The 26,392-nt window shown below is 38.8% G+C and overlaps 1 protein-coding gene across 2 annotated transcripts in view; it reads right to left on the bottom strand.

The window, feature by feature from the left end:
• Nucleotides 1-25,530, bottom strand: part of radil2b (Ras association and DIL domains 2b) — a 37,405-nt gene extending 11,875 nt beyond the window's left edge. Inside the window, exons 1-11 of one of the 2 annotated variants that reach the window (XM_051667822.1) lie at nt 25,131-25,530; nt 23,864-24,181; nt 21,376-21,608; nt 20,612-20,976; nt 16,390-17,070; nt 16,031-16,068; nt 15,735-15,910; nt 15,230-15,342; nt 3,238-3,457; nt 2,961-3,133; nt 911-1,055 (exon numbers count right to left, since the gene is read on the bottom strand). In XM_051667822.1, the coding sequence (XP_051523782.1) occupies nt 911-1,055; nt 2,961-3,133; nt 3,238-3,457; nt 15,230-15,342; nt 15,735-15,910; nt 16,031-16,068; nt 16,390-17,070; nt 20,612-20,976; nt 21,376-21,608; nt 23,864-24,181; nt 25,131-25,258 (2,590 nt within the window). In that variant the 5' untranslated portion in view covers nt 25,259-25,530. The remainder of the gene's footprint in view (nt 1-910; nt 1,056-2,960; nt 3,134-3,237; nt 3,458-15,229; nt 15,343-15,734; nt 15,911-16,030; nt 16,069-16,389; nt 17,071-20,611; nt 20,977-21,375; nt 21,609-23,863; nt 24,182-25,130) is intronic. The other variant, XM_051667823.1, reaches the window with a different exon arrangement.
• Between the last annotated feature and the right edge of the window lie 862 nt (nt 25,531-26,392).

The raw sequence follows: 26,392 nt of genomic DNA, 5'->3' as shown, positions 1-26,392 counted from the left end.
GAGCCATGTGCACTGCTATCTAGGTGGGCCTAGGCCACAGGCCAAATGTAATGAACTAAATTTCTATGTGTGCCTGGGCCTGCTTGGCCGAATGGCTCAAACGGCTAGTGACCGGACTCATAATGTGTACCTGGACCAGGAAAGCCCAGAGCCTATTTAACTTGTTACTTAGCCTGGCTATGTTTGGATTTATTTAATCTAATGACCTGAGATAGCTATGTGTGCCAGCCGCGCATCTATGTGTAATGGCCAAAAGCAGACCTTACCATGGAAGCTGTTAGAAGAAAAGCTCCAGCACCACCTGAGCAAATAGCATTTTTAAAGAAAAACTCTCACAGCATGCTGCAGTGAAACCGGCTTATCTGCAAACCTGAACCATTTAAATGTTAGACAAAGAGAGAGACGCAAGTTGATTGGCTATCTCATTACAAGTCAAAGGACCAATCAGCTTACACCATGCGAACCGATTGGCACATGTGAGCAAGCCGATTGGCTAACAGACAACAAATTCAAAGAACTTATCAGCTTGTGCCACATAGAGTTGCATGGCTGAACTTGGTCAATTATACTCTGTAAAGTGATGTCTAATCACATACTGTACATACTCTCCTTTAAAATCATAAAATGCATCGAATAACATGACACCGTTTTCTTTGTTTTATTATCCCTGGATAATGATTGGAAGGTGAGATAGGTCTGTTTAGAAGAAGTATTTGAAATGAATTGTACATACTATAAATAGACCACGGAAATGTGATAAACGCCTATATGGGAGTGAATCTGTAAACATGCGTCTTTTATGTGCTGCAGATGTGAGATGCGTGAAATAGACCTTAGGCAACAAAATTTATATTGTTGTCTCTGTTATGTGAATACCATTATATTGTAATATTAATGGAAAATATATTACTGGTTCTAAGTGCAGCGCTGGCCTCATCACTAGAGGGTGTCCATGCTGCAGGGCAGGACCGCCGTGGGTTGTACTCTCTCAGTATATGGTGCAGCTGAGCTGGATTCAGTGATGTAAACTCCATCCGCAGAGTGCTCCAGGACATCTACATTGACACAAGCAGTTTCCCGATAATTTTGACTTACTGTTCATTATATTTAATGGCATAGTATTAGGCCATTTTGTTTTACTATTAGAAATTTCTTCTATACTGTTTCAAAAGCATCCCAGGTGGCACGTCATGAAGTTAGTTGAGGGGATGCCAAGGGTGAGAAGAGCTGTAATTTAGACAAATGGTGGCTACTTTGAAGAAGCTAAAATATATGATAGTTTGGATTTGTTTTTTGGTCACTACATAATTCCCAAACTTCCATTTGGGTTATTTCATTCTTCAGATGACTTAACTCTTATTCTAAAATGTGAAAAATAGTAATTATAAAGAAAGACTAGGTGTGTCCAAACTTTTGACTGGTAGTGTACAACATAATATCAAAATCCCCCTATTTTCAATTCAAAGACTTGAAATAAATATTGAAGGTGCTGTAAGCAATTTTTTCATGGAAAAGTATACAAAACAAATTCCTACTCCCATAAAGATATTAATGAAATAAGTGTCCTGAGATTTCTCACCGGTCTCTGTAACAGCTCTAGACTTTGTAAACAGCAAACAAAAATGTGTCTGCGTATTGCGGACATTGATGCTTTTCACCTGTCAATCATTTTGCTAATTCTCATTTGTGTTGTATTTGAAGCAGATCATTGAGGCTATGATTCATAATATTTGTCAATTGAGGGCGCTATTGTGCCACTGTTAAATTTGACAGCCAATGGAACAAACAATGCTGCTCTTTTGGTTGATTTTGGTCTCAAAATTATCTTTGGAGGGTGGGGTTTTGGAATGAGGGGTCGTGGTTATTTCAACGGCTCAGTCATGTGAAAGCTTCAGAACGCTAAAATTGCTTACTGCACCTTTAAACTCCCAATGCTGACCTTTGATCCAAAAGACTAATTTTATGATCTTTTCAAGAGGCAATTATTAATTTAATCATATCCATGACTGTAAAATACTTGTGAATGGTTGTTCTGTCAGCAATTTAAGTCCTTGTTTTTACTTTGTTTTCACATAAATACTGCTACAGGCAATGTCTGATAAATGAGAATATATATTTTTGGCATGATAGACCAGATTAGTCAAGAAGAACAAAAACCAAATAAGCCTTAAATGTCTCTCACAGCAATGCAACTCACTAAAGTTACTATTTCCTTCAGCAGGATGTCCCCTCAGTTAGAACATTTGTTACCCCCACATGTCAGATACAGACATGGCTTATCCAGCATCTTTATCTATTACCATGAAAGCTTACAAAGCTTTATCCTTTAATGAGTAATACTTCCTGTTAATTATTTCTGAGGACCATACTAACTCCTGATGTCCAAAGAGATTGTAATGAAAGAGGAATGCATTTGTAATAAGACGGGAATGCTCATAATGGTGCATAACAACAGCTGTTCTAATTTTGTTTTACTTAAAGAATAAATTTTTCTTATGGCACTATTTAATGCAAAGCTTTGCATAACGCAGCAAACACAAAAACCCTAAAACAACCGTAAAACGATGATTTAAACAACTTTACAACTTAAATAATACACAAGCTTTAACAAAAGAATGAATGTAAGTGCTTTTATAAAATTATAAGCTTCACATTTCTGTGTTTAAACTCAAAAAATTGGCCTCATTCACTTCCATTGTAAATACCTTACTCTAACCTCGATTTTTGCTTTTTTAAAGAAAAGGAGAAACAAGCCAAAATTAACGTTTGTGGTTAAGATTAACTTGTATTGAACCCAAAATATTCATTTAAACTTCCAGTTCCTATTCATTGTAATTGCATGGAAAATATGTACTGGTTTTACAATCTCAGAGTATGAGCACTCATGAAAACCAATAGGGACTTATTGTACTACTGTAATAAAGATCACAAATGTAGAGATACTAAAACATAAAAAGCACCTGTAAAAGGTTTTCCTTGGGTGTGGCCAATAGATTGACAGCTGAGGAGAGTTTGAGAAGGTAGCTGTGTGCCAGATCACTCATTCCTGCCCCATGAGCCCAGTCCATGAGCAGATCCAAATTAGCCCTGATCCTGACCCCACAGGACCAGTGGTAAAACATCCCTCCTGATCCTTCACACAATAAATTAGCAGATGTGATGAGTTTTCAAAGATAGAACAGAAATATTCCCGAATGATGAAGCTGAACATTTGACAGGTCTGCAGTGCTGACTCACCTCTCTCCATCAGCAGATTAAAGAGCAAAGCATTGATGAAGAAGAAGAGATAGGCAAAAAGCTGCAAGGTGATTTCTGGATGCACATGTAACACTCTGACTAGCTGCAGTGTTTTGGTACAGATGTCAAGGACTCCTTTGACGTCCTCTGAAATATGCAGATGTCCACTTTCTGAGAATGGATTACTGTCCAACAAGCCTGGGAGAACTGGATACAGCATCTGAAGGACACAGGGAAATACGAAAAGATTAGCTTTATTTAATCATATTGTTAAACAATCCCCCTAAAATGCCTGCTATGAAACGGATAGTTTTACCACAGCACATGGGTCACACTTGTAAGAGAATGTCTCATAGTTAAAGGGATAGTTCACCCAAAAATGTAAATTCTCTCATCATTTACTCACCCTCATGCCATCCCAGATATGGGACTTCCTTCCTTCTACAGAACACAAACGAATATTTTTAGGAGAATGTTTCAACTCTGTAGGTCCCTACAATTCAAGTGAATGGTGACCAGACCTTTGAAGCTCCAAAAATCACATAAAAGCAGCATAAAAGTAATGCATAAGTGTCCAGTGGTTTAACACATGTCTTCAGAAGTGATATAAAAGGTATGGGTGAGAAACAGATCAATATTTAAGTCTTTTTTTTTTTTACTATAAATCTCCACTTTCACTTTCTAAAGTGAAAGTAAAAGTAGAGATTTATAGTAAAAAAAGGACTGAAATATTGATCTGCTTCTCACCCAAAATGATTGTATCGCTTCAGAAGACAGATATTAAACCACTGGTGTATTATGGATTACTTTTATACTGCCTTAATGGGATTTTGGAGCTTCAAAGTTCTGGTCACATTCACTTGCATTGTATGACTTACAGAGCTGAAATATTCTTCTAAAAACCTTCATTTGTGTTCTGTAGAAGAAAGAAAGTCATACACATCTGGGATGTCATAAAAAGTGGGTAAATGTTGACAGAATTTTAATTTTGGTGTGAACTACCCCTTTAAATACTTACATTTATGCATTTGGCAGACGCTTTTATCCAAAGCGACTTTCAGTGCACTTATTACAGGGACAATCCCCCCAGAGCAACCTGGAGTTAAGTGCCTTGCTCAAGGACACAATGGTGGTGGCTGTAGGGATTGAACCGGCAACCTTCTGCTTACTAGTTCTGTGCCTTGCTCAACATGCTCAGCCTTGCCCACAACTCTACCACCACTACAAATGGACCTAGATGTAATAATTTCATATGCTTTTTGACACATATACATGGATTGTTTTGGATTGCTTCATATTTTTGCTTGTTTTATGTTAAAGTTTGTTTATTTATTGTTTTATTTTTTTCTGCATAGTTTCACGGTGCAAAACGGTGCAATATGGTGCAGTGTGGTATGGTGCACAAGATACTGAATGATGCATAACGATATTCAGACACACAGCAATGCAGTTTCTTGAGTTTCAATGAGCTTATTGCATTAAGATTGTGGAGAAATTCAAATGATAAGCACCCGTCCAAAACTCTCCACGTCTTTCTGATCGAAAACAAGGACATTAGTTTTCTGATCGAAAACTAATAGACATGGACTAATAGCCAGAAAGTCCCATTTAGATTTCATTAAACTACATGTACCAGCTATAATTGTCACTGCACAGCACCCATAAAGGCCAACTATTTTACCAAGGCCAGCCATAGATAAGTAGTCTTACATGTCAGGAATTGAATTTGCTTATGGAATGAATTCATGTTTTACTGAATGTTTGTGTCCTGAATATTTCAATTATGTTGTTTTACTAAAGTTGTTTTATTTAAAGTTTTATTAAAGCAATAACATACTTTACAGCTGAGGGGTTTGCAGGCACAACACCCTTTTTCTGTGACTATATTCAAAATATAGCAAACATAACTTATTGCTTTTGTATGCACCATTTACAAAGACAAGACCAATTTTAAAGACAAGATAGTTATACTTCTTATCACCACGCAGAAAAAAATGGGCTGCAAAACAGGAGAAACTTCCTCCTCCCTAAGAGGATACAAGGGTTGCTCAGATGTCTGGCAATCATCTCCATGCTGGACAGGCCATGAGCTCACTTTCATTCATAAAAATGTCTTCGATAAGATTACTCTATTTAATCATCCTCTGGCCAGAGTTTCGGGTCACTGACCCGAGCCCTTAAACAAATCACAAAACAATAGGACGTCTTCTTTTCATCTTTCATCCTTCCTTTCCCTTGGCACTTTCTGATTCTGTCATTGCCTAAAAAGGAACCAAAAATTCTCTAACAAAGATGCTGATTGTCTAGAGTAAGATGTGTTTGCCTTTTATTGACTTCTCTGTATTGACTCACTCTATGTTCAAGTAGTTACCATACAAAATAAATTTCCAGTTAGATGTGGGTATTCACAATTGGAAAATCCTTTAGAGCAGCAGATTGCACTTTTAAGTTGGCCCGTGTTCCAGAGGACCCACAAGAATTGTGTAGAAAATGGAGCATGTCAGTTGTAGGAGATGTGCCTGCCACGGCGCAGCCCCCACTCTCTCCATCTCAACGCTCCTTTATGTGCCACACATCAGAATATCACAATGCTGGCTTTGTTCAGTATAATTGTGTGCAGACAGCTGTATCCAGTCTACATTTGGCACCAGCAGCCCTGACCATCGTATGTATAGATTCTTGAAGAGACACGTCTCACGCGTTGACACCATCTTGGCAACCGCTGTCCGCTTTGGCAGTTTGTTCTCAATGCAACTGACATAGACAGTATCCACCCAAAACCATAAACCATGGTCAGAGGAAAAAGTGAGGTATAAAACCAAAAGACTCCCCCTTTTTAAACTGAGAACTAAAAGAGTCATAAGAGTTATCTTGAAGAGTGTTCAGTTGTGATAGTTTATTAGTTTAGAAGAATAGTTCACCCAAAAATGAAAATTCTATAATTTACTCACCCTCATGCTGGAGTTGTTATTTAGAATGTTAGCCTCATTCATCATTCACTTCCATTGCATCTTTTTTTTTTTTCTTCCATACAATGAAAGTGAATGGTGACTGAGGCTGTCATTCTGCCTGACATCTCCATATGTGTTCCATGGAGGAAAGAAAGTTATACAGGTTTGGAACAACATGAGGTGAGTAAATAATGACATATTTATGTTTTGGGGAAAATACTCCTTTGAGGACCCACATTCAAGAGCTGTAAGGGCCCCTTTAAATCCCCTTTAAAAGTACCAAAATCACTGAGAGTTCTCAATAATCTCTGCAAGTCAATGTCCAACACAGGGAATCACCAACAAAACATGCATTTTTTTGTCTAAGCCCACCACCAGCTGTTTCCTCCTCAGCAAGATAGAATCACACAAGCGGCCAAAAATGTTAACAGAGAAAACAGAACCTGTTATTGTACTTGTAAAATCTCAGTTTGCTTTCCAACCAGTCGTGTTTGTTTTTTATTCAATTTTCCTATTAAAATATTGACCTCATAATGGAGCAATGGCACTGCATAAACATAAAAAGAGACATTTTGCCAAGCTTTTAAAGTATAAAATTGCATTTATGGCGGAGCGGATAGTTTGTGCCACTAGTGGCTTAATCATTTCCTCTTACAATAAAATGTCTAGTTTCTCAGAATTGAACTGCTAAGATCAAAAAATGCTCTTTTAGGATGGACATGCTCACAGCACTTGACAATTTTGTTTTCAAGGGTATTTCTCACAAGTGCAGCTTACAGTTCTTTTTGTAAAAGGAAAAGGGAATAAATACTTTATAAAGTACTTTATAATTTACTTTTTGCACGTTTTCATAAGATTACTCTAACAAGGACTAACATATGTTCAAGGGCCAAATTTAATAAGAATATAATTATAGATATAAATAATCATTTCAGCCTTTTAAACAACCAATTTTAACAATGTCCCATGGTTAACACTTAATTTAATTCGCAAATGTCTACCTATTCAAACACAAATATTTCTGTGTGAAACATTAAAGTGTGAAAAAACAACCAGAATGCATTTGCATTAGAGGAAGAGTCTCAAATACCTCAAGGTTTAAACTTAATGTTTGCCAGAAACTCATCTCACCATGTCGGTTTACATGGTGACCTATTTGTTTCCACAGAAAAACTTCTAAATCTAAAATTTGAACTTTAAATTCAACTTAATCAAATCACACCTATGTAAACATTATCTCTTTCCATGACAAATTATCCCTTACAACAAAGATGAATTATAATTTCCAAGAGGGAGCAGAGATTTGAGGACTTTCCCATGCAGAATACGGATCAAACCCAAATCCTGGTTTTATAAATTATGTCTGAAAATTAAAGGAGACAGAAGGGTGGGTTAAGAAAGAGTCCATTTCTGAGAGAAAAGCTCTTAATGATATCTACAGAAACCTTTCTTAAACGGACAGTCATACCTGCCAACATAGGATTGTGAAATGATGTGCGAGGAACGGCAGCCGGTGGAGTTTCTGGTGCCCCCCTAGGGTAAGATGGTGCCCCCGTAGGGAGTACTGCGTAATATGCATATAGGGAGCGGCAGTACCAGTCAGTAATACCACATTGAAGATGAATAATACCAAGAAATGTATTCAGATGGTCCCTTACCACATCCTTCACAGTTTTAGCAATAAATGCTTTTTAAGTTATTAATAATAAAATGTGTATATCTTTTCTTAAAAGCTGAGAACTTTTCTGATCCATGACTTATAAAAAATAAATTAATTTTTATTTCTTTGATTATTTATCTTCTTTATCTTATTTATGTATAAATCTTTGTTGGTTTATATGTATTTTTATGTTTTTTTTTTATTTACTTTATTTAAAAAAAAAAAATCTTCACCTATACTTCTTGTCTTTATGACTCAGTGATTGTAAATTATTTATACATTGTTGGATGTGTGTAATTTTGTACATCTTATTGAACATTTAACCTGTTTTTCAATAAAAATATTCACAGTTTTAGCACAATGTGTGGACATTTCAGACGGTCCCTTACAACACCCTTCACAGTATTAGCACATTTCAACACAATGTGTGGACTTTTCAGATGACCCCTTACCCACCGTATAAAACATTTCCAACTTATATCAATGTTAAATTAACGATCTGAAACAATTTAGTGGTGACACCATCTGACCAGCTTTATGGGACAAATCGGGGCGCATCACTTCATACTTAAATATGGGTCGATCCAGTATTTTACGGGACGGGTGGCAACCCTACCTGGAGGTCTAATACATTCCCATGAGCGAAGTGTGGATGCGGAAAATCTTGAGTTTATCGGGAGAAATTGTAAATCGGGAGTACAGCGGGAGGAGGGGTGGAAAAATGGGAGAAACACGGTAAAATCGGGAGTGTTAGCAGGTTTGGACAGTTCACCCAAAAATGTAAAATTCTGTCATCATTTACTCATCCTCATGTTGTTCCAAAGCTGTATGAATTTCTTTCTTCTGTGAAACACAAAAGAAGTTGTTAGGCATAATGACATCCTCAATCACAATTCACTTTCATTGTATGTAGGAAAAAAGATGCAATGAAAGCGAATGGTGACAGAATCTAACATACTGCTCAACATCTTTTGTGTTTCATGGAAAGATAGTCATATGGGTTAGAAACAACATAAGGGTGAGTTAATGAAGACAGAATTTTAATTTTGGGGGGAACTATCCCTTTAACTCATCCTTTTTAACTCAGACTGGACTGGGGGGTTAGAGTCATGATGTAACAACAAAATACTTTATGAAGTTTTAAACAGTTTGACTGTTTCAGTTTTTTCTTTTTTTTTTTTTTTTTCCAAGAGAGCGATTCATTTCTAAAAAGAGATAAATGGCAGACAAAGTGATCATGGAAAATAAAATACTTTTAAAAATGAGTTATGCAACATCTTTGGAGTAAGATGTGACATTTGCCACAAACACACAACAGACTGCACCAAAAATGAAATAAAGAAAGTCTGCTGTGACTGCGTGGCGAGCAGGGAGCGAGTAGGGCGTGGCCAATCAGTGTCTGGGCAGAGTGAAGCTGGAGAGATAAGTGGTGAACAATTTCCACCTGTGTGCCACACTGGTCTCACGTTCCAGTGAGGAGCAGCGGGAGTACTTAAGGAGAGGAGACATCGGCAGACGGGGAGAGACGCACGGAGCTGTGTGCGCGCGTCAATGTGGTTGTGTGCGTCGGGAACAGTGTTGGGTAAGTTACTCTAAAAAAGTAATTAATTACTAACTACTAATTACATCTTCTACAGTGTAATTAGATTACTGTACAAATTACTCTGTCTGAAAAGTAATTGCATTACTTATTACTAATTATTTTCTAAAACCCTTATCAACCTCGACCAGATGAAAAATACAAAAATAGACATGAAATTGTTCTTTTAATTCTTTCAATTAAATCACAAAATCAAATAAATTATTAATGAACTGGCCAAAGAATTTAAGGGTGCTGCATTTAATTAGAAAACATACACTGGTGGCCAAAAGTTTGGAATAATGTACAGATTTTGCTCTTATGGAAAGAAATTGGTACTTTTATTCACCAAAGTGGCATTCAACTGATCACAATGTATAGTCAGGACATTAATAACATGAAAAATTACTATTACAATTTGAAAAAAACAACTTCAAAGAGTTCTCATCAAAAAATCCTCCATGTGCAGCAATGACAGCTTTGCAGATCCTTGGCATTCTAGCTGTCAGTTTGTCCAGATACTCAGGTGACATTTCACCCCACACTTCCTGTAGCACTTGCCATAGATGTGGCTGTCTTGTCGGGCACTTCTCACACACCTTACAGTCTAGCTGATCCCACAAAAGCTCAATGGGGTTAAGATCCATAACACTCTTTTCCAATTATCTGTTGTCCAATGTCTGTGTTCTTTGCTCACTCTAACCTTTTCTTTTTGTTTTTCTGTTTCAAAAGTGGCTTTTTCTTTGTAATTCTTCCCATAAGGCCTGCACCCCTGAGTCTTCTCTTTACTGTTGTACATGAAACTGGTGTTGAGTGGGTAGAATTCAATGAAGCTGTCAGCTGAGGACATGTGAGGCGTCTATTTCTCAAACTAGAGACTCTGATGTACTTATCCTCTTGTTTAGTTGTACATCTGGCCTTCCACATCTCTTTCTGTCCTTGTTAGAGCTAGTTGTCCTTTGTCTTTGAAGACTGTAGTGTACACCTCTGTATGAAACCTTCAGTTTTTTGGCAGTTTCAAGCATTGTATAGCCTTCATTCCTCAAAACAATGATTGACTGATGAGTTTCTAGAGAAAGCTGTTTCTTTTTTTTTGTTGCCATTTTTGACCTAATATTGACCTAAAGACATGCCAGTCTATTGCATACCGTGGCAACTCAAAAACTCAAACACAATGTTAAGCTTCATTTAATGAACCAAATAGCTTTCAACTGTGTTTGATGTAATGGCAAGTGATTTTCTAGTACCAAATAAGCAATTTAGCATGATTACTCAAGGATAAGGTGTTGGAGTGATAGCTGCTGGAAATGGGGCCTGTCTAGATTTGATCAAAAATGACTTTTTTCAAATAGTGATGGTGCTGTTTTTTTTACATCAGTAATGTCCTGACTATACTTTGTGATCAGTTGAATGCCACTTTGGTGAATTAAAGTACCAATTTCCTTGCAAAAACAGCAAAATCTGTACATTATTCCAAACTTTTGGCCGCCAGTGTATATTTTAACATTAGACGTTAAATTTCGATTTTAAATTCACTATTGTTTTATATAGAATTGTTCTATAGTCTATACAGAATTTAATGCAATTACATCAGAAGTAACTGTAAATTACTAAAAAAATGTTTATGAAAAAGTTATTTGATTACAGTAATGAATTACTTAATAATGCATTACTGTCACGTATTCCCTGTTTTTTTGCCTTGACTTTTATGTTGAAATTATTGTTTAGTTCCCCGTTCCTGTTTCCTATTTGTTTTGTAGTCCTTTGTAGTTTTCTTTCATGATTGGTTTTCCCCTGATTGTTTTCCCCAGGTGTTCCTCATTCCCTTGTTTGCCCTTGTTTTAAGCCCTTGTTTCCCCTGATTTCTCGGTCAGTCTTTGCATGTATTGTTTGATGCTCTGTGATTTGTTTCCTTATATTCTGAGTTACTTTGTTTATCTTTGTTTTATTAAAGCTGCATTTAGATCTTCATTCCTCGCCTGCCTCATCACAGAAAGACTGACCAAAAATGGATCTAGCGGCTGTCAGAATTCTGCTTCTGAAGCAAGGGGACCGTCCAGTTGAGGATCACGTCTGTGAGTTTTTAGAGCATAGCGAATTTAGTGCACTATCCAGACCGCTCTGGTGGTTTTCTTCCGGACGGGTCTGAATAGTGCACTGAAGGAACTGATGCCTCCGGCTGATCCTCACTGGACACTCTGCGAATATGTGGAGAAGGCCCTGGAACTTTGCGGATCACTTTACACAGTGGATTATGGTGGGAACCCCGGGCCAAAACCTACATCTTCTGCTGCCACGGCTCCTTGCCCCAAGCCCGCCACGGCCAACGAGCCAGCGCCCAAGCCCGCCACGGCCAACGAGCCAGCGCCCAAGCCCGCCACGGCCAACAAGCCAGCACCGACGAGCCAGTGTCCCGTGACTACACTCCCAGCTGTCCAGAAAAGGAAATGGACACCTTATCCCGAGTCGCTGCCCGTGCTCACGACCACAGAGGTATTTTCCCAGTCATCCAGGACTCTTAGCCTCAAGCCTCCCACGGCTTCGCCCCTCGAGCCTCCCACGGCTCCACCTTCCATGGACCGCCCCTTGAGCCTCTCCCAGCTCCGCCCACGGAGTCTTCCACAGCTCTGCCCACAGAGTCTTCCACGGCTCCATCTTCAACGGCTCAGCCCGCTCCTCCAGAGACTCCTCCTTCAGTGGTTCCATCTGCCTTACCAGAGACTCCTCTTACAACGGCTCTGTCCATCCCTCCTCCAGCTCCTCCCAGGCCTCCTGACCCTGTCTCGGCCCTGCGGCCACCTCCCAGGCCTCCTGACCCTGTCTCAGCCCTGCTCAGATCTGCTTTGGTCTCCTGGCCGTTCGCCTGATCTGCTCTGGTATCCTTGGTCTCCTGGCCATCTGCCTGATCTGCTCTGGCCTCTTTGGTCTCCAGCTCCACCTGGGTCCACACTCCCACTGGCTCTGCCTCATTCTTCAGAGCCCCCAGCTCCACCTCAGCCCTCTGAACCACTGACTCCAGCTTGGTCCTCCGAGCCTGCAGCATCACCCTGGCTCTCCACCCCTCTGGCTTCGCCTTGGTCTCAAGCCTCCCTGACTTTGCCTTGTTCCTCTGCTCCCCTTGCCCCTTGTGCCCCCTTGAACTGCCTGTTTCTCCCTTCCCCCCACACACCATGGACAGTTATTTTTGTTGTGTCTGGAATCCGCTCCTTAAAGGGGGGGGGGGCTCTGTCACATATTCCCTGTTTTTTTGCCTTGACTTATGTTGAAATTCTTGATTAGTTCCTCATTCCTGTTTCCTGTTAGTTTTGTAGTCCTTTTGTAGTTTTCTTTCATGATTGGTTTTCCCCTGATTGTCTTCTCCAGGTGTTCCTCATTCCCTTGTTTCCCCTAGTTTCTTGGTCAGTCTTCGCATGTGTTGTTTTGATGCTCTGTGCTTGGTTCCCTGTGTTTTGTTTCCTTATATTCTGAGTTACTTTTTGTTTCTTTTTATTAAATCTGCGTTTAGATCCTCCTGCCTCGTCACAATTACACCCAACACTGGTCGGGAACCGCTGGAAAGCAACCCGGACCTGTCTGTGTGTTGAATGTTATGGCTGAAGTCATATTGTGTAACGTTGAAAAGTGTATCTGCAATAAATGTCTCACGTGGTTTGTTCAACTGGCTCCAACTTCCTCTTTAGGAAAGGTAGAGGTCTGCCACAGACTGTATACACACATAGTATAATTTCATGTTTAGAGAAATGCGTACGTATCCTGCTAACACTTGAATCCGCAGACACAACAAAAATAGCAGCATAAACTTAAGAGAAGATGTTAAACTCTTGGTGGCTTTAAAGCTAAAATCTAAATCACTCAAAGGAAGTTACTTAAGTAGACATCACTTGCCTTGCTCCTGTGCTAAAAGGGAAGAGAAATTTTATAAGAACTGACTCTGACTCAATGGAATATCTCGGTCTGAATGGATCTCAGTCCATTTCAGTATGTGGTTCATCACATAGAACAACTACCAATGAAACACTCTAGATTTTCCCTACAGAATTTTCTATATTTGACTAAAGAACTGCCAATATAGAAACAGATTGTCTTTCTTTGTATCATGGAACTAAGTACTTGTTGCTATAGCTGCTTCAGAAAATTCTAGTATCCCATACTACATTAGTCAACCAGTATGATACACTAGATTCATTCATATCCACAAATCAAAAAGGTCTATCAAGGTCACATGTAAGAGACATCTGGAAGCATTTTAGATCAATGCTGCAGGTCTCACTTTGTGGTTTAAAAAGAGATGTTGACCCCATTTCAATGCATTGGAAATGAGTCTTTCTACTGGCTGATATATAGTGCGTTTTGCAGTTAAGACCATACCAACATAGTGAAAACTGAAAATCATATGCTTTCAACCTTATTTTGTTCCAAACTTGTATGACTTTCTTACATTGAACACAAAGGGTGAATTATAAAAATATCCTGGTTACTCTGTTCCAAATAATGAAAGTGAATGGGGACTGGGACTGTCAAGCATAATTAAAGAAGTCAAAATGACTCGTGTTCTATATTCCAAGCCTACTGAAGCCATATGATAGTTTTGTGTGAGGAACAGACCCAAATGTAAGTTGTTATTCACTGAAAATCTTCCCCTCCACTGTAGTTCTCAAATCAAATATGGCACCTGACATTTGGTCACGAGAAACACAAGAACCAATGTAGTTTGGCATCAAACATTGATGAGCTACTTTTGTAGTCCATACGACTTCTGTAGTCCGTTTTTAGAGCTTCTGTGAATTTAAAGGGATAGTCCACACAAAAATGAGAATTCTCTCATCATTTACTCACCCTCATGCCCTCCCAGATGTGTATGACTTTCTTTCTTCTGCTGAACACAATGATTTTTTAAAGAATATCTCAGCTCTTTAGGTCCATAGTTAAGTGAATGGTGACCAGAAATTTGAAGGTCGAAAAAGGAGATACAGTCAACATAAAAAGTAATCCATAAAACCTCATCTGTTTAATCCATGCCTTCTGAAGTGATCCAATCGGTTTTGGGTGAGAACAGACCAAAATAAAACTAACTATTCACTATAAATCTTGACAGCAGTCTCATTGGCAATCATGATTTCAAGCTCGATTACACTTCCTATAGCGCCATCTAGCGCTCTGCGCATGCATCAAGCACTAGGAAGTGTAATCAAGCTTGAAAACATGATCGTGCCTAGAGACTGTAATGGCAACATACAATGGAAAAGGAGTTACATTTTGGTCTGTTCTCACCCAAAACCAACTGGATCACTTCAGAAAACATTGATTAAACCACTGGAGTCTTATTGATTACTTTTATGCTGACTTTATGTTTTTTTGGACCTTCAAAGTTCTGGTCACCATTCACTTGCATTGTATGGACCTACAGAGGTGAGATTTTCTTTTAGATCTTAAAAGAAAAATCTTAATTTGTGTTCAGCAGAAGGAAGAATGTCTTACACATCATAGATGGCATGAGGGTGAGTAAACAATGAGAGAATTTTCATTTTTGGGTGAACTAACTAACGTATGGCTTGTAAATATACTGTACAGGTCATATGGATTACTTTTATGATACTTTTATCATGCTTTTTGTCATTTTGAAGCTTGACAGACCTATTTCCCTTTCATTTTCATTTTATGGAAAAGATAATCTTCAAAAAAATCACCTTTTGTGTTCCACAGAAGAGAGCAAGTCAAATGGGTTTGGTGAGTAAATGATGACAGAAATTTCATTTTTGGATGATGTATTTCTTTAAGCAGGAAGATGCTGGTGAGCCTGACCTTAGTGAGATAATAGACACATTGCTGGAAGGTGAACATGATGACCTCCTCCAGGACCGTCATGGCCTCCTCACTGGCAGACCGCACGGAGGACAGACGCAACTGCAGCACCGCTAGAAATTAAAGGACAGAGATGGAAGGATAATGAATGAATCTGAATGGCTTTATAACATTATAAAGATACTAAGAGGGTTTTCCTGTTTCTAATAATAATTTTCTTTATTTATCACACATTTGCACATATACAGTGAAATTCTTCTTTTTCACATATCCCAGCTAGACTGGGGTCAAAGTGCAGGGTCAGCCATGATACAGTGCCCCTGGAGCAGATAGGGTCAAGGGCCTTGTTCAAGGGCCCAACAGTGACATCTTGGTGGTGCTGGGGCTTGAACCCCCAACCTTCTGATCAGTAACGCAGAGCCTTAACCGCTGAGCTACCACTGCCCCTATAAACAGTCAACAGTCAACATAAAAAGATACAGTCAACAAGCTGTTTCAGCTTTACCAATACAATCTTCTTCCTCGTCTTCCTCCTCTTGAGAGATTCCATGCAGTAGACGAGGCACTTCCTGCTGGATGAAATGAAGGAGCTGGATGGAGTTGGCCATCCACAGGACCAGAGGCTCCAGAGCCTGGAACAGCTTGTCAGTGTTTGGAGGCAAGTCTTCTGGGTCTGAGTCACTATTGTTAATGTCAGCAGAGCAAGGAAAATATGGTTTAAATGTAAGCTTTACCAGAGAAATGGAATTGAATCCCTCTGGTTATGAATTTAAATGATAAGAAACCAGTTCTTGCTCTTACATTTCAGGTTGCAAAGCTGCAAGTTCCTTTGCCTTTTCCTGTATTGAAGCATAAAAAAGCTTATTATGGGTAGCTGACACATAAGGCTTTCATTTAAAATTGATAAGAGTGTATATAGCATTGTTGCATATAAGTAAGCTCATGGTAGGTCTTTAAAGGTTTTTAAGATATTGTTAGAAAATCAATGTGATCTTTACTTCCGGAACCAGACTGTTGCACTTTATTATAAAAAGAATGAATACGTTTTATATAGAATACAGCATGTCATACTGCAGGGCATGTCAACTACTCTTATACAGTAAGAAATACAGATAGACAGACAGATTTCAAGTATAAAAAATATCACTCAATAAACCTACCCATACGACTATTTGAACTCCATTGGCTATCTGTAACAGTAGCCTGCGAAGGGCAGGCATTGAGAAATGAGTGGCAGACTGCTGGAGACATAAGCACAGCAGGAAAGATGCGGTCAGTTTGTGTGCATTCTCATTCTGGTCAATTGTGGCAAATATCTCCTTCAGGATTCTGGTCTCATGTTCCACATCATAAGCCAGAACCAGCTCTGCTCCGTCAGAGTCTCTAAAGCATGGCAAGCCATTATACTTTCTCTCTCTCTCTGACAGTACACACGTTTTACACAGAGGGGGCAGCTTGCATGTATGGGACATCTCAGCCTGCCAGGGCAGGGTAACTGTTGGAGGGGTTGTGACCACAGGAGAGGTTGGGTCTTTATACATGAAGAGGTAATGTTCGCCCAAGCTGATGATGTCTCCAGATTGCAACTCAACTTCCTGGGTGATAGTGACTCCGTTCCTCTTCATTTTAGCTCTGTTCAGTGGCTTTAGAAGTGTAACCCTTCCTGGGGTTTGGTCAGGAGCTGGATGGATATCCAAGCGCTGGACACAGCAGTGCTGTTGGAGGATATCAGGGGCCCAGAGATGCAAGTTTTCTGTATCGCCTTCAGTCTCAGTGCAAGTTTGTTCAATCTGGCGCCCAAATACTGTCTTGCTGCCTATCAGTGCATAGATGATAAAATCCTGAGGATATAATAAAGTCAGATATTGGTGAGGTACTGTACTCTGTGAATTCTGTGCATTGATGTTGAATTTAAATAAAAATAAAATACACAGAGTTATATATGATTTGGTCATTTTGGTCGTTGCACGCCCCCCCCCAGTCAGACAGAATTTCAGTGCCACCACAGACTAATTATGGTACCCTGCCCGGCCCCCCCTTTGAAAAAATCCTGGCACCGCCCCTGCATACCGGTGAGTACCCGCCCATTACAAGCACTAATTTTCCACCCTCATTCTGAACCTATGACTGCTTCTCCTTTAAGATTTGTCAGTAAACGCCCACTTTTATGATTGGCTGACTGCTCTTGACTGACCTGCTCTCTCCTTGCCATCTCACTGCTCACCACTACTAGGCCAGGCAAGTTTATTTATATAGCACATTTCATACATAATGGCAATTCAAAGTGCTTTACATAAAAATTATTTTAAAAAATATAAGATACATAAATTTTTTTTTTAAATCAATTAAGAACAAGAAATAAGAATAAAAAGTAATAAGATAAATGTAAAAAAGTAAAAATTATTAAAATGAAAAAAAAAAATGAAAAAAGAATACAGAAATATAGGAATGTGGGCTACGGAAGTAATTAAAGGCAAAGCAGTCGTTGATGTGATGTTGTGGTGGCAGTCAGATGCAAATGTCTACCACAGTGTGACATCACAATGTAGAGGAAGTAGAGAACGAGTCGTTTTGGCAGCTTCAACAAATTATCTTTTTGCAGAGAGGAAGAAGTTTTGAGTTCTGAAAAGTACAATATGTTTTTATTGTACAATGACCTCTTATAGGTCAAAAGATCAAGGAAAATTTTATTCCTCATGTCATGACCCATTTAAAGTAACAATAGCACATTTTCTCTCACATTTGTCTTTATTTGCAACATTTACTTGTGATTCTTTCATTTCAGCTAGTCTTTCATATACAGTACTGTATATATAACACTATGTTTGTACATGTGTGCACGTGTGTGTTAATTTGTGGGTACTAATCATTCTGTGGGAAACATTAATCTGTCAGGAAATGTGTCCACCCTTTTGACACACTGCTTTGGACACACCACTTCCTGATTAGTGTGAACACTCAGGCTGTTTTTGCATACATGGTCATTTTTCATGCCATCTTTCCTCTGTTGGCACATTCTGTTATTTTCCAATGGAATTGAAGGGATGTGGGATCATATTTTTCCATGGTGCATGACGTCACACGTGTTGTATTATCCAAGGGTGCGAAACATTGTGATTGTGAATAGAGCATGAGTTTAATTCTAATCAGTGATGGAATCATTTCCCTAAGTGTTGTATAAAGTAGTGATTATCCCTGTAATTCTGTACTTTAAAGGTATAGTGCACCCAACAATGAAACTACTCTGATTATTTACTCACCCTCATGCCATCTCAGATGTGTATGATTATCTTTCTTCTGCTGAACACAAATGAAGATTTTTAGAAGAATATCTCAGCTCTGCAGGTCCTCACAGAGCAAGTGAATGGTGACCAGAACTTTGACTTTGAAGGTCCAAAAAGCATATAAAGGTAGCATAAAAGTAATCCATATGACTCCAGTGGTTAAATCCATATCTTCAGAAGCAATATGATAGGTGTGGATGAGTAACAGACAGTGGTGTGCAGTCAGCCCCTTCAAACCCTTCAGAGAAGGGGTGACAGGAATTGAGACAAACGTTATTTAAAAATTATGAAACGCTCTTCCCCACGTTTATTTAACTATGTACAGTATATGCACTAAATGCATACCGCAATAAATGCTTTAAAATACAGAAATACTATACAACTTCAAAAACAACTTAAATTTAATGTAGACTACCTCAAATATCTTTGCATTGTTTCTTCAGACGGAGTGTCAGCGTTCTGTGACAGCCAATCAAATTACGCTGTAGAGCTAAGTCACAACGTGCCTTCTTCAGATGATTTTTTAAGGGTTCTGTGATTCAATTGTATTAGCGGGTTGGCCTTCAGCTCTTTGCCCCCTTCACAGATCTCGGGAGAAGGGGTTATGCACTGAATGAACGTAAAACAAGAAACGTTTTTCCTTCAGCCACGTTAGAGATTGACGATGAACAGTGCTACAGGCAGAGAGCAAGCAGTCTTAAAATCAATGGCTGATTTTACAGGGTAAAATCAGCATGACATTTTTTTTCTTCAAATGAACTGACTCATTGGCAACTTTCTTGTGATGTGTGCGATTGTAAATGCTCAGTCAAACAAACTCTCACGATCGCCAACAGGCTCCGTTGAGTGCTGCTTCCGAATAAAAAGGTATGTAAGAAACACAACAGAACAAGGCCACGTTCAAACAGTCAATGTTTGGGATTGACAACCGTGAGTATACAACCAACGTCACAACCGGATTCTAACACCTGAAAACATAGTGACAGTGACCAAAGTAAATATCAAAGATCCATATGCCGGTATGTCGTTTCACAATTGACGTCGCATTATGAAGTAAACGAGTCCAATTGAGCAATCAAGGCGCAAGTTTATGCATCAGATTTGATTGATTGAAGGGTTACCTGGTTAATGCAACGCACGCCACTGGAAACAGATGTGCACATCCCCACCTACGAATCGCCAAAAACAAAAGAAGAATGTGGAAGTGAAAGTGGAGATTTGTAGTAAAAAATACTTACATATTGTTCTGTTTCTCACTCACACCTATCATATCACTTCAGAAGATATGGATTTAACCACTGGAGTCATATGTTTTACTTTCATGCTTCCTTTATGTGCTTTTTGGATCTTCGAATTTCTTTCCACCATTCACTTGCATTGTACGGACCTACAGAGCTGAGATATTCTCCTAAAAACACTTCTTTTTTTTTCCCAGCAGAAAGACAGTAATTCATATCTAGGATGGCATGAGAGTGAATAAATGAGAGAATTTTCATTTTTGGGGAACTATCCCTTTAACATCATAGATTTAGATACATTTAGTAACAACTGGTTAAACAAAATGTTGAAATTTCATTTTGTTACACATGTTGACATTGTGATGCATATAGTAAGTGCACATGAAGTAAATGTCCTAGACCTAGAGTGTAAAAAAAGTTGAATGTGTCATTTTTAAATAAAAAGTTAAAATAATTTCTCCTATCCCAGCTCAATGTGGATGGACAACTATAAATAAGACATTCATAAGCTGAGTGCTAAAGAAACCTGTTTAAAAATGATGGTGCTTCTAGTGGTAGCAGAAATTTCACACTTTACCTTTAACCAAAAGGGTGACAGTAAATCTGAAATCAAATAAGACAATATTCCATAAAAAGTTGATCTGACTTCCAGCAAGCAACAAAGAAAAAATGGAGAAGGCTGGCCACAAAATATGCTTCACTGATAAATCTCATCACACCAGAACATTCCAAAAACAGTAACTCTAGTGTTTGATGGGGCATAGGAAAGAAAAGGGAGCAAGGAAGTGGGAGAGTTGGGTGGATGCGAGGGAGCTTTGGTGGGGAGGAGGAGGCAGAGATATAGTGGGAGTCTGTCCTACCTGTCTGTAACTGAACCCATGCAGAAGAAGGAAGTACGGGAATTCGAGGGGTGGGTGAATGGAATACTGTGTAGTGTTGTCATTGCTACTCTCCGTCTCCTCCCTTTCATTGGCATGACAGTGTGTTGCTTTGTAGGCCTCAGCTTCTGGCTCCTCCCCCTGTGATTGGTTCTTGCAGTTTTTGTGGACCTCTGTACAGGAGTGTCCGCAGGTGCTTTGAGCCTCAGCTGGCAAGTTCATCTCGCTTAGACTCCTAAAAAGATTGTGTCTGCTGTCCACTGCACCATCACTTATACCCAAGTCCAGCGGAACAGATTTACCTCTAGAGCGCGTCTTCTGCAACTTTCGTGCCTGTGCGTTTATGCCTAGAGAATAAGAATATTAAGTATTGAATGTTGACATCAAGTGGCGATGTCCAGTTCCTTGAGTAACTTAAATTAAGAAAACCATTTAGGTCTATTTTCTTTACAATTGTTTTCCCCAGCAGTGGAGCACTGTAACCAATTACAGACATGTCTGTTGTTTGATTTCATCAAGGCAATGCCTTCAAACTAGCATTGTGTAAGTATGCCAAGGTCAGTGTAAACATGAAGTGGTTTGTTGGCAGGAAGGAAGCACAACTTACAAGGACAAATAAAAAAAGTCAATTTGGTGGCTCAATTTTGGTTGCCAGGAATGACAGCTTGATTGCAGTTCAGCAGACATTACAAAAACATCTTCAATGCAATGTTGTGCAATGGACAGCAATTATGAGTGAGGTATACCTGCTGTCACGGTGTCCCTATCTTTAGAGATATTTTCCTCCACAGAGGCCTTGTGCTGGATCTCAAATCGGCGGGCATAGCCCTCTCTGGGCTTCCAGAGGGACTGCAGCAGGAGGGGCTTCTCGTTGTCCCCAACCACACGAACACATTCTGTCCTCCAGGGGTGATCTCCAATACACCCAATCACATCACATAACACATAGTCATCAGCATGTTCTTTGCTTAGGGAGTATCTAAAATAATAACAAAAACAAACACCAGAAACAGATGTGCTGTCTGTTACACTAGTATTTTATGGTGTTGCACTTCTATATTCAGGGTTCTCACACTTTTTGACCAAAACAATTTCCATGACTATTCTATAATATTTCCACTCATTTGTGATTACTGGATAAGGATTTTTAAAAATCAATTCATAGAGACTGCAATCATAAAGCTACTGTATTTATAGCCAATAACATATTTTACAGCAGAGAGCATAAAAATAAAGAAAATATATAAAGAAAAATATATATGTTCACTATAGATTGTTCCATGACTTTTTACGATTTTATTCATTCCAATGACTTTTCCAGGCCTGGGAAGCTCAATTTAAAATTCAGTGATATTTCCAGGTTTTCCATGACTGTAGGAATCCTGTATGAGTCAACAGAAAGTAGAATACACCTTCTTTCTTCTTTCTATACCTGGGCTTAATATTTAACTCACTCAACTCACTACTGTAAAAACAATAAAAAAAGAAAAAAAAGAAAAAAACTTTGTCATGCAAAATGAGTTTCAATATAAAATAATAAAACTACATAAAAATCTCTGTTCCTTAAACCTGAAATGAAAGGTGCCATTTTTATTTTTAACCACATAAACAACAGTCACTCATGCACACATAAGAGAAATTCTGGAATTTGGTACTTGAGTGCTGACTCAACATTCTATTCAAAGCAGCTTGCATTCAGCAAGGAATTCATTTAGACTACAATTTCCCACAAACCAATCGAGGCATTTGGTATGAAAACATTAAAAGCTGTTACAAGGGACTTTAATCCATGAGCACAATGGCACAATGTTTTGTGCTTTTCGGTAACATTTTACAATAAAGTTCCATTGATCAACATTAGTTAACATGAACTAACAATGAACAATACTTTTACAACATTTATTAATCTTGGTTAAAGGTGCTGTAAGCGAATTGTTTTTATGGAAAGTTATGCAAAAATGTTCCTACTCCCTAAGAGATAATCATGAAATAAGTGTTGTGAGATATCTCACTGGTCTATGTGACAGCTGTAGACTTTGTAAACAGCGAACAAAATAGTGTCCGCAGGCCATGGTCTCTGACGCTTTCTACCTGTCAATCATTTTGCACGTTCTCATAATTTTGAAGTTGCAGCGAATTCTTGAGGCTTATTGCCAATTTTATGCCATGTTGCTCTTAACAGTTGTCAGTGGAGGGCGCTATTTTACTGCTGTTGATTTTTGACAACTGCTCCTGCTCGATATCGGCTTTAATAAAGCTCATTTGGTATATTTTGAGTGCGGGGGTTTGGAAAGATGGGGCGTGGCTAATCCAATGGTTCATTCTGTGGAAATTTTAGAACGGCTAAAGTCGCTTACAGCACCATTAATGAAGTCATACATTTTTTAAATTGTGTATGTTTACATTAGTTAATGCACTATGAACTAACATAAACTGACAATGAACAATTTTATTTATATGAACTAGCAGTAACAAAGATAAATAAAAGCTGTAAAAAATATATTGTTCTTTCATGATCCCTAATGTTAACTAATGGAACCTTCTAAGTGTTACCAGTTTTTCATAGCAGTAACAGGGCAATAGCATTATGAATTTAAACACTACCAAACCCTTGTTATTCATATTTCATTTACTGTAACCCAATACTGAATATACAGTGGCCCCAAATAGTATTTGGACAGTTAAGTCACACTTATGGCAGCTTCACTTTTCATTTTTTCAATTACTTTTAACCAACTGGTCTCAAGGTGACTTGTAGTGAATGTATGAAGTCATTTCCCCTAAAATTCACATGGGTGTCCTAGCAGAGAAACCACAGGTGTAGTTCATCACATTATTGATGGACATGTAACACTACGTTTGACATTCAGACAATGTCCAAATGTCTTAATTTTAAACAGAATATCATTTTACAATTTAAAACCTAAAAAACGTATTTCTGTAAAGTGTTAAGCTTGAGAAGTGTTTGTGATGTCATTTCTTTAAAAGAAATGCAATGACATTTATACATTTTTTAAAGTGCTGCTGAAGTGTCTGAATAGTTTTTGTGGCTACTGTACATGAAACACTGTTTATTTACATTTACTGATAAGTCTTTTAGCCTATGCCATGAAATTCATTTAAATCTAAAGAAGCTGTTGAAGATAAAGTGGTGTATTTAAGATAATGTTACACAACAACAGCAAAATCAAATGCATTATGTGCTCATATTCGCCTCAATATATTTGGCCTCACCTGGCTAACGCCTCTTTAACCAGCTCTTTGGCACAGGAGTGTGTTGTGGCCAGTACACTCTTGTAGTTGGCTCCTTCACAAATCTCAGTGCCAAATATCTTCAGAATGCCTGGAGCCGTGATATGATTTGACAGCTCAGAAGGATCCTCTGTCACCACCATCTCCTCTCCTGAAGCAGCCATCTCCCCAGAGCCTCTCCGAGAACCGCGGCCGAACACAGCGGACAGCCGATGCTGGTGACGGCGGATCTTGTTCTTCGCCGGTTGCCGGATGCCCACACTCTCTGCTGATCTGGTCGTACCACTGGATGAACTAGACCTGGGAAGAGGACACAGGATTGATCTGTTGCCCTGCTGGGTGGAGTGACTTTAGATGCAGCAGTTAAAGTCTGACTCTTCAGACCAATGTTTCTCGGAATACTTTCGGAATACTTGTGGATGGTTGTTCTTCATAAATGAAAAGTGATGAGCATAAAATGAACAAAGAGGTCCTGCACGTGAAACATAAATATTTTAGCTATGTCTAAAAATGTCATCTATGGAGGGCAATTTCCGCCACATAAAAAAAATAAATAAATAATGCATAAAAAATTGTGCTTTGATAAATCTAAATTATGAGATACAAAGTCATCATTTTGAGATTAAAAGTCATAATTGTGAGATTAAAAAGTTATTATTATGAGATGATGAGAAAAATGATGAGAAAATGATATTATCAAAATGATGAGAAAAAAGTCCTGTTTATGATACTAAGTCATAATTATGAATTATGAGATACAAAATTATAATTATGAAATTAAAAAGTAATTGTTGAAATAAAAATGTAAAATTATGAGTAACAAAGTCATTATTTTGAGATAAAAGTAATCTTATGAGATAAAAAGTCACAATTTTTAGATAAATGTCATAATTATGACATTAAAAGTCATCTCATAATTATGAATTAGTATCTCATAAAACTCTGCTTATTTCAGAATAAAAACTCTTTTAAAGCCCTCGCTGTTGCGACAGTACCATATAATGCTGCAAGTTTGTGAGAGGGGACTAAAAATCCTTTCACTCTAAACACGCATCATAAAAAACACTTTTGTGAATGGACAGTAGTTTATGTATACAGTACAAAGGCATGTAATTAACGTGTAATTAACGTGTATTTATAGGCTTAATATAAAACTGATACCTTATAAATGTCAATTTATACATAGAAATGACAAAAGTTGTAATTTATACACTATGCTGTTTAAGGTCGACTTAACAAGTGAACTTACTGCACTGATCCATTGCTCTGTTTCCTCCCGACCCTGGAGATTCTTCTCTTGGATGCGCTGACTGGTAATCCCGCTGGTGAGGCTGGAGGAGGTTTGGATGTCTGAGAGCTCCCCTCGTTCGCTATCATCGTTCCCAAAAGTTTTCCAGCTGGTCAGACAAGAAGCGGGTCCGTTAGAACGATTTGCTCGAGGCAAACCATGCACACCGATTAAATTTTGTAATCCACAGCTGTAGGAAACCTGCCAGCATCATGAACTCTTTTAATCACCTCTGTGAACTGACTGGTCTCCAAGACGAACTTTTCTGCTATGTGTGTCCATTGATATGGGCTGTGGCTCCAAACTTAGTTAGCTGTCTACGTAAGCAGTATTTTGTGGAATCATCGGTGCGCGCAGCGGTTGTGGGCATGGGCGCGCGGTCCAGAGTGTGTGCATCTGAAAAAAAATTGCACGTGCCAAGGATAGCCAAAAATGCAGCGCGCGCATATGCATATGACGCGGTTTTGAGACACGCTGGATTGAATTAATGACAGACGTGCCAATCAGAATTTTTTCCCATTAGCTATTCATGTAAAAATAAATAAACAAAAACATTTAAATGTCATGGAATATTAATATAATTAAGTATCTATCTATCTATCTATCTCCGTCCGTCCATCCATCCATCCATCCATCCATCCACATGTCTATCTGTCTGTCTGTTTATACATCCATCCATCCATCCATCCATCCATCCATCACTTACCCGTATGTCTGACCATCAGTCCTCCCATCCTTCCATCCATCCATCTTTCTGTCTGTCCCTCAATCCATCAGTTTATCTACCTACATGTCTGTCTGTCTGTCTCGCACCATCTGTTCTTCCATCCATCCATCCATCCATCCATCAACCCACCCGTTTTTCTGTCTGTCTGTCCCACAATCCATCTATTTATCCACCTACCCGTCTGTCTCACTGTTTACACATCCATTCATCATCCATCTATCCACCCACCAATGTGTCTCTCTGTCTGTCTGTCCGTCTGTCCCCATCTGTTCATCCATCTATCTGTCTGTACGTCCGTCCATCTGTCTGTCTGTCTTTCTATCTATTAATCTACCTGTCTGTCTGTCCCCATCCATCTGTCATCAATCATCCATCCACCCGACTGTCTGTCTTTCTGTCTGTCTGTCTGTCTATCTATCTATCTGTCTGTCTGTCCCTCCATCCATCCATCCATCCATCCACTCACCTGTATGTCTCCACCAAATCTATCTATCTA

The sequence above is a fragment of the Myxocyprinus asiaticus genome, chromosome 32 (genome assembly GCF_019703515.2).
Source record: "Myxocyprinus asiaticus isolate MX2 ecotype Aquarium Trade chromosome 32, UBuf_Myxa_2, whole genome shotgun sequence".
Taxonomy (NCBI): Eukaryota; Metazoa; Chordata; class Actinopteri; order Cypriniformes; family Catostomidae; genus Myxocyprinus; species Myxocyprinus asiaticus.
This window is presented reverse-complemented; position numbering and strand designations above follow the sequence as displayed.